This window comes from Rhinatrema bivittatum, chromosome 7 (genome assembly GCF_901001135.1).
Source record: "Rhinatrema bivittatum chromosome 7, aRhiBiv1.1, whole genome shotgun sequence".
NCBI classification, from domain to species: domain Eukaryota; kingdom Metazoa; phylum Chordata; class Amphibia; order Gymnophiona; family Rhinatrematidae; genus Rhinatrema; species Rhinatrema bivittatum.
The window spans coordinates 94,242,486-94,256,293 of NC_042621.1; the positions used below are offsets into that span (position 1 = coordinate 94,242,486).

Genomic DNA, 13,808 nt, shown 5'->3' on the forward strand with positions numbered 1-13,808 from the left:
CCGCTGGACCTCCAGGAACTTTTGGCCAGCTTGTGGGGGGCCTCCTGACCCCCACGAGACTTGCCAAAAGTCCAGCGGGGGTCCGGAAGGACCTCCTGCCGTCCAATCGTGTTCGTCTATGGCCGCCGCCATTTTTCGGCGCCATTTTGGAAAATGGCGCCGGCTGAAGACAACAAGATTCAGGAGCAGGAGCCCGTTCCGGACCGCTGCCGTTCCGGACCGCCGCTGGACCCGCAGGTTATTTAACTCATTTGGGGGGGGGTTCGGGAGGGTGGGGGATTTAATTTAAAGGGTCGGGGGTGGGTTTTAGGGGGTTTTAGTGTGCCGGCTCACGATTCTAACGATTTATAACGATAAATCGTTAGAATCTCTATTGTATTGTGTTCCATAACGGTTTAAGACGATATTAAAATTATCGGACGATAATTTTAATCGTCCTAAAACGATTCACATCCCTAATGTATACTTATTAGCAGAGGGCAACCTTCTGCAGCAGAGGACTTCAGGAACATGTGTGATGGAGTACCACATAGGGAGAGCTGGATACGGAGGATTTTTCCCTGACATTGCAGATGGCATTTTTGGTGCTGCATTTCTTCATAAGTCAACCTGCAATTCCTTATTTTCCAGTCTCGGTGGGCGCTAAGCCTTGCAGAAGAGATAAAAGGAGTGATTCTCTTTTTCTCAGAGAAATGAATTCTCCCCCTTGTATAGCAGGAGAAGATTTTATGAGAGGTGGCTCATTAGCCAAAGTATCTTTTTTGGATTCTTGAAGAAAAATAAAAAGGGAACATGTTGCCGCATGTACAAGTAGAGACATTGGGGAGGACTCCTTGCAGTTTGAACTAGATAAAGAATACACAGCAGTTGCAATAGGCGATCATCTGAAATGGATGTAGCTTTCATAGTGTCCACCAGGAAGCTGTGATTCTGGACTGTGGATTTCAGCTCTAAGGCTATCTTTGCAACCTTCCCTTAAAGAATGAACTTGGTTCTGTAGAAGGTAGCTGCTTTTAAGGGTCTACATTAGAGATGTGAATCGGAACCGGAATCAGTTCTGATTCCGGTTCCGATTCACATCGTGGGTTTTTTTTTTTTTCGTCTGGCCCGATCGTGGTTTTGTTTATCGGCTGCGCCCGAGCCGATAAACAAAAAACCCACCCCGACCCTTTAAAACTAATCCCTTAGCTTCCCCCACCCTCCTGACCACCCCCCAAAAAACCTTTTACAGGTACCTGGTGGTCCAGTGGGGGTCCCGGGAGTGATCTCCCACTCTCGGGCCATCGGCTGCCACTAATAAAAATGGCGCCAATGGCCTTTGCCTTTACCATGTGACAGGGTATCCATGCCATTGGCCAGCCTCTGTCACATGGTAGGAGCACTGGATGGCTCGCGCCATACTTAGCTTGTTACAGCTTCTTATATATTTCTCAGTGTAGAAATATATAAGAAGTTTCATCAGCGAGCCTGTTGATCTGTCTCCATCTGCTGGTCGGTGTGCATAATCTACTGGTCTGACTGTATTGAAGGAAAGGAAATTATCAGATAAGAAGTAATTTCACCTTTCATTGCAATGGAAATATATGCACATTCTGAAATATATGCACATGCTTTCATAGAATAAGTATGTGATATTTTTTAAATTGTACACTGCGCAGCTGACGCTATGCAGTTTATAAAATAATAGGCTAAATCTTCACGCATCTATTTACATATGCACATGCAGTAACATGAATAGGTTTGAAAGTTAGGCTCTTTGTGTCTTGTTTGTAATGCTGTACATATGTGTTACTGCAATTATATTATATATGCAATATGCATATATATGTGCTCTGTCCCCGCAAAAGCTTGGTGCATTTTTACAGTGGCATCATTTCTGAGGTACTAGAACTACTGGCAGATTATATCACAGGGAAATATGAAATGGATTATTCTGTCAGTCCCAGCATTTTTACCCTTGGAAATGGGGTCTTGGAAAATTCCATTCCTCCACCCTTCACAATGCAGCTACTTTTTACCCATGGCAAAAAAGGGCAGAGAAGAGGCACGATTAGGTTGGGGGAGAGACAGTAAGCATTGGGTTTTTATTTTGAAAGCCCACTGCATACTTTCTGCAATTACATTTGCACCGGTTTCAAAGTAGGTGCAAATGTACATGGGTATTATGTACCTGTTGTGCACCACTGACCAGATTTTCTAAGGAAACCCCATACAAAGTACTGACACAAGCCTTGATGACACATTAAAAGTTGCTCCCTGCTAGTACATATACTAGGCTGAAATCTTGTTAGGATGTGACTGGTCAAACTTCTAATTAATGTGGTATTACTCCAATGACTTTTTTTTTACTTTCACAAATCCCTGGACTGATGAATTTAGGCTTCTTCAGTACTTGTAGATAATTAAGGGCTTGATTTCTGCAGAAGGTGACTAAATGTTATTTTCTTATTAGTGTGATCTGATCTTGGCTTTGATTCTTTAAAAGAAGAAAACAGTCCTGCATAATAAATGCTACAGTTGATGAAAGAACCAATGAGCCATGAGAGAAGATCTGTGTTGAGTGCTTCTCTGATGATAACAACCTTGCTTTTTCTATAGAGTATGAGTATGGTGTCTGGATTTGCTCCTTTGGTCACAGCTGGAATCTTTGGGGCTACCCTTTCCTCTGCCTTAGCTTGCCTTGTTTCAGCACCTAAGGTCTTCCAGGTAGGCCTTGAACATGTCTAAAGTTTTTCATTAGGAATACCAAAAAATGCTACAATTCACAATTCAGGAATAGTATTTACAATGGTAGTGATTTCAGTGAGCCATATAAAATTACATTCCAAATCATTACTGGCCAGTTTTCACTTCATCTTCTTTGAGACAAAGACTGCATGTACATTTTAATTGCAGGCTTTGGCGGTTTTCAGAGTGAAAGTACCTTTGAAAATTGCTGTGGGTGCAAAGTGCAAATGGTCATTTGTACCTGCTTTTTAGTGTGGGTAGTATTTTGCTAGTAAAGTACATGTGAAGATTTGAAAATGCAATCTACATATATTTGTTTCCTCCCCCACCCTAAATATGACCCCAGGATTGCTTCGTCTCAATGCGGCTAAAGATAAATGCGTTGTCAAACACTGTGTGTACATTTCACTATATCAATGGTGGGAAATTTTTTACACAGATAAAATGCTTGTTACTCACATAAATCACTTTGAAAATTAACGTTTTTACGTATATGTTCTAATGCATTGACACAGTAATCTTGACAGCATGGTATTTCATGAATAGAACAGTATTTCATGTTGACAAGTATGGTGCTTGAAAGGGTGCTTTTTTAGGATCAGTAAGTTGGCTTGAAGTCAGGATTGTGTATCTAGGCTGATAAGGTAAGTACTTTCATATGGACACCTGGAGCCAAGAATAGAAGGGTTGCAATAACACACAGTTGGGTTCTGTCTTTTTTTACTGAGGAGTGATATTAAAAAGCTCCAGCTGCGATGAGGTTACCTTTCTATCTGTCTTCAGCCTGTGATTGCATATTGAAGTCAAATCATCCTAGGGAGCGGTTGCTGCTGCTACCGCTGATTTTATATTTTAAAATAGTTCTGTGGCTCCCACCACCAACAACTAAAAATACTGTTTAAATCATAAAAAATGCTCTAGCTTGGGCACATTTACTATGGTATCTGCCAAGTTCCTATTTTAAACTCCTGCTTTGCTTTCCACTTTTCAAAGCAGAACTTTTTAATCTGTTGTGCTGTTGTAGTTTCACCACCAAGGGTGCCATAGACAACTGAGCAACACTGAACTTTGGAAGCTAGAGTATTGATTAATCTTGTTAAGTAACTCCTAGTAGGATAACTAGGTTTAAAAAGGTTTGGACAAGTTTTTAGAGAACAGGTCCATTAGCAATCATTAGCCAGGAAGACCTGGAGTTGGCTATCTTCTTATGTTTGGGAGTGAGCAACAGGGAACTAATCTCCCCATTAGAATCTGCCAGGTACTTTCAAACTGGCCGTGTTGGAGACAGGATGCTGGACTGGATGGACCATTGGTCTGACCCTGCACGGCATTTCTTAGGTTCTTTTCAGATTCCCTGTGGTACTAGTATTATTGAATTTAAAAGTGGTGGGGGCACAGGCTCCAGCATGGGCACTCTCTTCATCAGCAAGATCTGGGAGGAGTACCCAGATCGCATCATGAACACTTTCAGCATGGTGCCCTCGCCCGAGGTCTTGGATGCTGTGGTAGAACCCTACAACTGATAGAAAACACAGACGAGATCCACTGCATAGACTACGAAGCTCTGTATAACATCTGTTCATCCCCCTCAAGCTGATCACCTCTACCTATGGTGGGTCTTGCCACTATGAGTGGCATGACCACTTGGCTGCACTTCTTAGCCAGCTCAGTGCCAACCTTTGCAAGTTGGTGGTCAATATGGACCCTTCCCCCACTTCCACTTCTTCATGCCTGGCTTCACTCCACTGACCAGCCAAGGCAGCTAGCAGTACTGTGCCCTGATGGTGCCTCTGCTGATCCAATAAGTCTTCCATGCCAAGAACATAGTGGCAGACTGCAACCTGTGCCACGGCTGCTACCTGATAGTGGCCCTCATCTTCCATGGCCAGATATCCATGAAGGAGGTAGAAGAAGAAATGATGAATGTGCAGAACAAGAATCGCAGCTACTTCAAGGAATGGATCCCCAACAACATGAAGATGGCCATTTGTGGTATCCAGCTCGGGGGCTTTAATATGGCTGCCACCTTTGTTGGCAACAGTATGGCTATCCAGGAGCTCTTCAAGCACCTCTCAGATTTATTCACTGACATGTTCTGTTGCCAGGTACATGGACGAGGGCATGGATGAGATGGAGTTTATTGAGACATGAACGACCTGGTCTCCGAGTAAGAGGTCGCCACAACTGAGGAAGAGAAAGACTTTGGGGAAGATGCAAAGGCGGAAGCCTAAGCAAATGTTACAAAACAAATTATGATCCAGGATCTTCCAGAGCATCCAGCCCTGTGTCTTGATCCCCATACTTGTGGAGATCCGGAAGGGTCTCCCTTGATCTTACTTCACTCCTTGTAGTAATTCTGCATTGGTGACTCCACGGTTTGAAAGGTCTGTGGGTAGAAACCTGCTGACCCAGCCAGGCTCCCAGTGAAGAGGGGTGTCTTAAGAAAAACCTCCTCACAACAAAAAGTGAAATACTCTCTTCAAAACCTTTCCTAGACTGGTGTCTTGCTATCAAAGGTGCTTGCCACATTCATTGGGAATGAGCTCACTGATCTTCAGCCCCTGTCCCATTGGTACAGACTGCGAGGATGACCTTCCCCAAGGGAGCAGGGCGAACTACAGTCCCTTCTGTGGTAGAGTTCTTCCAGCCTTCCAGCTTCTCACGCAGCCGAGACTGTCACAGGTAATTGCCAAGTTCAAGGAGTGAATGGGCTCATTGGTCTTCAGACGAGGAGTGCAAGATCCAAAGGGATTCAGGCCAAAATTACATCTTTACTGCAACTAAAATACCTATGATCCACTGGTAGGTTGTGCACAAAGAATCCCCCTCCAAAAAGGGAAACTGATGAGCCAGGGAGGAAAAAATCTCTACATCTTGACTCTCTGATGTCTGCTCTGCACTGACTCTAGCCATACCTTTAGTCACAGAACGGCTGGTTATCAAGGGCATGAGCAACTAATCCTGGCACTCCAAGGTGGGAGGAGGGCAAGAGGGGATGGATAGCTCAAGATATTGCATCTCAGAAAATGGATCATAAGCTTCAACAGCAAGAGGAAATGTGGAAAAAAGGATTTGCACTCACAAAGACGGGAGTAGCTGGCTTGTTACGGCGGTTACTACCCCAAACCAAATAAGCCTGATACTTCACTTTCAATGCATATCCAGCATAGTTCTCTGCTTCAACGGCAGGGGAGAAGAAAAACTGATACTTCACACATCCAGCAGAGCTCTCCACTTCAACGGCAGGGGAGAAGAAAAAAAAGGGTTCGCACTCACAAAGCGGGGAGTAGCTGGCTTGTTACGGCGGTTACTACCCCAAACCAAATGTGCCTGATACTTCACTTTCGATGCATATCCAGCATAGCTCTCTGCTTCAACAGCAGGGGAGAAGAAAAACAACCAATAAGGGCTGTATAACATAGTCTGGGAAAAAACAAATGAGCATGGGTGTAGCTTGCTTATTGCGGTGGTTACTACCCCTACTACCCCTAACTAATCAAGCTAGATATTTCACTTGGATGCAGCTCCATCACTGCTCTCTACATTAATGGTGGGGGAGGAAGGGAAATAGAACCAAGAGCTAAGAGAAATAGATAAGTATGAGAGAAAAAATGTGTGAAGCTTGCTGGGCAGACTGGATGGGCCATTTGGTCGTCTTCTGCCGTCATTTCTATGTTTCTATGTTTCTATGTTTCTATGGAACTAGGGTATACAGCGATGGACTGAGGGGTCCGGTCACATGTGAAAATAAATAATTGCTGAAAGCAAAATGAAATCATGATTTGCAATATAAACTTAGTTACCTAGAGCAGTGGCTCTCAACCCAGCCCTCGGGGCACATCTAGTAGTCAGTCAGGTTTTCAGGATGCCCACAATGAATATGTATGAGATAGATTTGCATGCACTGTCTTTATTTTATGCAAATCTATCTCATTCCATATTCATTATGGATATCCTGAAAACTGCTCTGAGAATTGCATTGAAAACCCCTGAACTGGAGTGTAATTCCCTTAGTATGTGAAAACTTTTCAGAGGGATAGCTGTGTTAGTCTAGTAAAGCAAAAAAGACAGGAATCAAATGGCACCTTATAGACTAATTTATTAAAGCATGAGGTTTAATAAATGAGTACATTTCTTGTACATCACTTTGTGCATCTGACAAAGTGGACTCTGAATCAAAAGCTCATGCTTTAATAAATTAGTTAATTTATAAGGTGACTACTGTCTTTTTTCACTTAGTATGTGTGTAATAGAAACACAGTAAATAAAGGCAGATAAAAACCATATGACCCATCTAGTCTGCTCTGCTTAACAATTCTTATGGTACTTACTAATGCATGTTGTTCACAAATTGGGGATTCATTTTTCTCCCATAGCTCATGGATTTGCCAGTAATGGCATTTCTTCCACTGCCATTCTTCTTGTAATCTCTTGCTCTCAGCTACAACACACACACTTCTAAATCTGAACATACACACACAGAGAATAAACATCTCTCTCTAGAGCAGGGGTGGGTAAACTATGGCCCTTGAACCAAATCTGACCTGATGATGGGCTGTTTATGGCCCTCCTTCTATGCAGTTTGTCCCATTATAACTTTCCCGCTAGTGCCTTGCCTGACATCACGGGCCTTTGTCGATATCATCGACCTGGGTGTTGGTGCCTGGCAGTGACATCCCCCTCAGAGACATAGCAGCATAAGGACAGCATTGTGGCCAATGGGCAAGAAAAGGAGCGCAGCGGGGCAGGAAGAGAAGAAGCATCACGGCCCTGCCAGAATCGGAGAAGCATCGCAGCCCCACCAGAATTGACTGTGTGGCTGGTGAGGCAGGAAGGGGAGAAGCATTGCAGCCCTGCCAGAATTGGCAGCTTGGCTGGCGGGGTTTTAGGTCGGAAGAGCAGCATGGCATGGCTCTTAATCATCATGGCCACATTTGGGTCTGCTGCAGGGGCTGAAGATGGAGACTGCTTCTGGAGGGGGAGAAATGTGAGTGAGAGAAGCAGTGTGTGTGTGTGAGTATAGGTGAGAGAGAGCATATGTGTGTGTGTATGGGTGGGTGAGAGAGCATTGTGTGTGTGTGTGTGTATATGAGCAGGAGAGCATTGTGTGTGTATATGGGTGAGAGAGCATTGTGTGTGTGTGTGTATGGGTGGGTGAGAGAGCATTGTGTGTGTGTATATGAGTGAAAGAGCATTGTGTGTGTGTGTGTGTGTGTATGAGTGAGAGAGCATTGTGTGTGTATATGGGTGAGAGAGCATTGTGTGTGTATATGGGTGAGAGAGCATTGTGTGTGTGTATATGGGTGAGAGAGCATTGTAGATTTGTATGGGTGAGAGAACAGTGTGTGTGTGTGTGTATATGGGTGAGAGAGCATTGTGGATTTGTATGGGTGAGAGAGCAGTGTGTATGGATGGATGAGAGAGCATTGTGTGTGTGGCTGGGTGGATGAGAGAGCATTATATGTGTGGCTGGGTGGATGAGAGAGCATTGTGTGTGTGGCTAGGTGGATGAGAGAGCATTGTATGTGTGGCTGGGTGGATGAGAGAGCATTGTATGTGTGTGTGTGGATGGGTGAGGGAGAACATTGTGTGTGGGTGAGAGAGCATATATGTGTATATGGGTAGGTGAAAGAGAGCATTGTATATTTGCGGGTGAAAGAAAGCATGTGTATGGGTAGGTGAGAGAGCATTGTGTGTGTTATGGGTGGGTGAGTGAGAATGTGTGTGTGGATGGATGAGAGAGAGCATTGTGTGTGTGTGTGTGTGTGTGTGTGTATGGATGGGTGAGAGACAGCATTGTATGTATGGGTGGATGGGTGAGAGCATGTGTATATGTATGTGGGTGAGAGAAAGAAAGCACGTGTCTGTGCAACAACCCCGCTTCATCTCTGCCTGCTAATCGATGACAATCTCAGGGCATCTGGAAATCAAAGGTTCCCAGGTATGAAGAGTGAGGAATTTTTAAAAAAATCCTTACTAGTTTGATTTGATGTGTCTGTGTTGAAATATTTTATAAGAGTTTTGAACTATTTAGATGTTCTATTTGTTAATTGGTTTGAATTCTTCATCTTATTGGTATGGTTGCTGCTTTGGTCCTCTCACTGTGCTGTGTATTTGGCTCTGTAACTGCTCTGCCCCTCCATTCACAGACTTCTAAGGGAGACCTCTCTCCCCCCCGGCTCCCGATTCAAATAAGCACCAGTAATGTGGCCCTGTTTAAAAAAAAAAAAAGTTTGCCCATCCCTGCTCTACAGCAGTAGTTCCAACCTGGATTCTGTAAGATCATGACGGGGGGTCTGACAGAAGGGAGGCAACCGAAGTGCAGCTGCTGAGAAACAGAGCAGGCTGACCTTGACTCTGAGGGGCTCTGTTCTGAGGCTCCTCCTGCCTGATCCCATGCAGAGGAGAGGAAGAACACAACTTCAAGAAGCCCCCAAACTGGCCCGCAGGGGAGGCAGGGATGAATGTGGCTGATTGCCACAGCAAGGAATCTGAAACTGCTCCACATCAGGGAGAAGGGGAAGCGAACTGCCACCAGCACCTTCAGCAGCTGCTGCTCCACACGACCAGAGGCGGCAGCAAGCAAGGTGATGATCCTGAGGAGCATTTCTCACCACTACTACATGACCTCTGGCTGGCCTGCTGGCCTGAGAGTGAGGGGGAAAGAGTGCACTGAAGGAATAGTATGGTCATGGTGGGGGCAGGAGAAGAAGGGGTTATAGTGGGATCAGCACTCAGAAAGGGGCGGAAAAGGGGTCACAGGGAGGAGAGGGAGAGCACTTGGAAAGGGCTTTAAGGGGACAGGAGGGAGTGCTATAAACTGCTTGGCACCTTATGGGCTGCCTTAAATATGCTGCTGCATCTGTTTTGTGGAGATGTTTGTATTTATGTGAGTTCCTTAAAGGTGCAGCTATAACCTCTGGACATGCTGAGATGTTTGCATTCTTACCTAAATAGTCCAGTGCTGATTTTACTGAGATGAGTTGTATTCTTAGTCCTGTTGCTAACATTTTGTTTTATTTTAATATACTTTGCCTTTTTTGATACTTCAAAGCAGATTTCATTCAGGTACTATAGGTATTTCCCTATCCCCAGAGGGATTACAATCTATTTACTATAAAGATTTTCTCCCATTTTGTGTCATGGGAAAAATGTTTAGTAAATAAGGCCCTATGTTTTCAAGTTAGCCCTGTTCTATGTTTTGCCTAATTAGTCCTATTATTGATCAATATCAAATGTAATCCTTACTCTGAAGCCTTCTTCAGACTAGAACTGTTAAGTCTCCTTCTAACTGAGTGCTACCTTTCAAATATATTGCACCCCATCTTGGGTGAATTTTTTTAAAATTTAAAACGGTGGGTAATAAATCCAAAATAAATAAAAGAACACTTGGCACGAGGCCATGGGGAGGGAGGACCAGGGAAGGGACTGCAAAGGGAAGAGGACAGGAGGCAAGGCTCTCAGGAAGGGGCTATGGGGAAGGGAAGGAGGGAAGGGGCCATGGGAGAGGGGGGGGGGGGGGGGGGGAGGGTGCAGCACTCAGAAAGGAGCGATGGAGGAAAGGCAGGAGGAAAGATTTCATTTTGAAATCCCCAAGCATGATTTATGGTGCTGGCATTGCAAATCCTGAAACAGGTGCGCAAAGTGTGTGGGCACTGAAATACCTACGGCACTGACCAGTCCCGTAATTTCAAAGAGAAACATGCTGGGAGTTTCCCTGTTGAAAATGTGCTTGGTGGACCCGTGGGCCTGCAAGTGATGTGTGCATTTTCTTTTCTTGTTGTACACAATATGGAAAGCTTGGGAGTGAGCGCCAAAGTGGTGGCATGGATTACAGATAGAAGACAGCGAGTAATGGTAACTGGAACCTACTCTGAAGAGAGAACAGTGTTAAGTGGAGTACCACAAGGGTCGGTGTTGGGACTGGTTCTGTTTACTATCTTTGTGGGTGACATTGTGGAAGGGATAGAAGGTAACGTTTGTCTATTTGCGGATGATACTAAGATCTGCAACAGAGTGGACATGCTGGAAGGAGTGTAGAGAATGAGACGCTTTATTTTTATCATACTTCCTCTCTGTTTATTCCAATCGAAGCCATTTGATCCCTTAGAAAAAGCTTTACCGCTGTTCTGTTTCAGTGCCTGTGCAAGGATAACCTTTACCCTATGATAGGATTCTTTGGCAAGGGCTATGGGAAGAACAATGAGCCAATCAGAGGCTACCTGTTGACCTTCCTCATTGCGGTCGCTTTCATTCTTATCGGTAAGCGCATTCAATTTTAATAATTTGGTTTGTATCAAGTTATTTAAAAGAAAACCAACAAAGTAGATGGGGGCCAGAGGGTGCCTATTTAAGGCTAATGACTGTTTCTGGATGCAAAGTTTCTGGGATCACTAGGTCCTACTCTCTATCCAATACTTTGTTGGTTTTCTTTTTAATTCATTTCATTTTGACAGGCCAATCTGTTGCTCTCTTTCTTGCCTCATGATATTGTACTAGTGATACTCAACTTTTTTTTTATCCCTGAGTAATCCGCATTAGCAGAGAGCCCAATGCTTCAAATAAGTATCTTCCGATCTCCTTTTAATTTTAATCTTCATGTGTAAAATGCTTGCTCCATTTGATTCTGTGCAGCTTTGCGCGATATAAAAGAACGGGACTGAGGCGTGGCACTGCCCCATCCCTTTTCTGTCTCTCTTAGTGAGTGTGGCAGGAGGGGGGAGAGGGGGATTTCCGGGATGCACACTGCGATGAAGGGAATTGGATTTGGGGAACTTGAATGCACCCTGTACAGTGCAGATTTCATGGAAATTCTTGATAGCTCAGACTCACAGTGTGAAGTCTGTTATTTTGCTTGTTATTGCCTGAATATCACCCACATTTCCCCACAAAATTCTAAAGCTTCATATTAACGCTGACGTATGTGAGCACTTCATTTATTGGGCTGTAGCGCTGACACACGGTTGTTAGATAATAACTATATCTCTGATCCAGAGATTTTGTGCAATGTGCTGCATTCAGTATATTTTACTCTTGCAGTTTTCACCCTTACTCTTCCCCACTTGTCTTCTAACTTCCCCTGATGATTATGTTGGTCAGATAGAGATCTGCTACTGGCTAAAGCCTTCAAAGGGGACCAGCTCCTAGAATGAGACCTACAAGATGGTTTTTTTTGTCAGCAGAGAGTCTGGCAGTCAGGGATTTGTGCAACACTATCCAGATGTACGTGGTTTCTCTAGCCTCAACATTTTGGAGATCTAACCAAGAAGTCATTGGACTTGCCGAACCCTAACAGCCTTTGTCATAAAATTAAAAATCAGGATTTCCCTTTCAGGTTATTGAGATTTATAGTAATTCTTTCCTTATTCCTTCAATATGCTATGCATAAGAGACCAATATTATTCTTAAGTGTATTAAGCTTATTTATTGTATATGTGTTTTTTAAAATTATTATTTGTTCTATTAACTTCACATATAATGTTTCTGATCATATTTTTGTCACATACACTGTCTTTGGCTATGCTAACCTCAGGTATTTTATCCTTAGCATTCTATAATAAACTGGGGCTTATTTAGCCCTTGTCTGTAAAAAAAAACAACCAAAACAAACAAACAAACAAAAAAACCCAACAAAAAAACAAAACAAAACAAAAACTATAGACAGAGTTTATATCCATAGCATAGATTTTCAATATTTATCAAGTTTTAATTAGCTGCTGCTTTGATTGATTCTGGCTTGGCAGGAACAGACATTAATATATATTTTCTCTTTGTTCCTGTAGCTGAACTGAATACAATTGCCCCAATCATCTCAAATTTTTTTCTATGCTCGTATGCCCTCATCAATTTCAGCTGTTTCCACGCCTCTGTCACCAACTCACCAGGTAAAAGCTTCAGCAGGAGGGGCTGAAATTCCTGGATAGGGTTATGTTTTAGGTTAAATATAGGGCCTGATTTACTAAGGCTTTTCTCCCATTCTTTGTCTATGGGAGAAAAGCTTAATGATCAGGTCTCTAGGTAGATCTGAATCTAGATACTTTTGAGAGTAGCTTGGTATAGACGGCATTATTAGAGATGGATTTCTGTTGTGGGATGGGGGGGCCTTATTATGAAGGCAGGATCCCTGTGACAATGCAGACCTGTTTGGCAAAAATAAGTTCAAGCTATGTTGATATGCTGGGATATCATAAGGGGTAAGACCTAATTGTATTTAATTAGGATGCAGGATCTTTCCTTTCTGTTTAACAATTCTAAATATAACATAAGTGAAGACAAGCAGAATACCAGCCAATGATATAGTTATTAGACGTATTTCAACATGAAGGGAAAATATGTTTTGGACCAATATTTTTTTGTAAAGGTGAAAAACGCCTCTTGTCCAATTACTGCTCCCAACCCACATTCAATGTAAGGCTTCTGAACGGTGCACAGTCATCACCTTTTCTGTTTAAATTGTTACAGAAAGTGGTAAAAATATGCTAAATTTAAAAATATAAGGAAGCCCATCTTAAGAGTGACTGTGAAGGCAGGGGCACACTCAGTAGCAGGGCTTAGTCCCCTGGCATGGATTCTCAGACAAGGGTAGGAGAGACCTCCAAGGCCCAAGGAGTGGTATCAGTTCTGCTCCGCCAAATCGCCTGTACCCAGGGCACACAAAAGTATGCCCGACATTGGGTTACATGCACACTTTTACCCACACTAAGCTCCGGGCAATTTTATAACAACTATTTATGTGCATAAAACAGTGTTTTATATGTGCAAATGGCTTTGAAAATTCAGTCATACAAGCCTAGGAACGAACCCTCTCCTCTCATGCTCTTTCCTTATTTTCTTTACTTCAATACAGGGGGAAAAGCTTCAGGCTTGCCTGCCTTGGTGCAAAGTCTGCAGCCACTTTTTACACATGGACTTTGCACTAAATTTCAAAGGAAAAGCACACATGTACTTTCCCTTGAAAAACTGCCCTGGGTATAAAGTGACTTCTAGGCAGCTGCACTTGCTTTTAGTGTGGGCAAATGGAAATTTAATTTAATTTACAAATTTATAATCCACCTTCCACAGGTTATATCATTCCAACATGA

General features: G+C 43.3%; 1 protein-coding gene and 1 pseudogene across 1 annotated transcript in view; both read left to right on the forward strand.

Moving 5' to 3' along the window:
* SLC12A3 (solute carrier family 12 member 3) overlaps nt 1-13,808 on the forward strand; it is a 169,972-nt gene that overhangs the window by 76,801 nt on the left and 79,363 nt on the right. The window contains exons 11-13 of the mRNA XM_029608720.1: nt 2,599-2,706; nt 10,866-10,989; nt 12,510-12,611. Coding sequence (XP_029464580.1) covers nt 2,599-2,706; nt 10,866-10,989; nt 12,510-12,611 — 334 coding nt within the window. The remainder of the gene's footprint in view (nt 1-2,598; nt 2,707-10,865; nt 10,990-12,509; nt 12,612-13,808) is intronic.
* LOC115095269 lies at nt 4,103-4,898 on the forward strand (annotated as a pseudogene).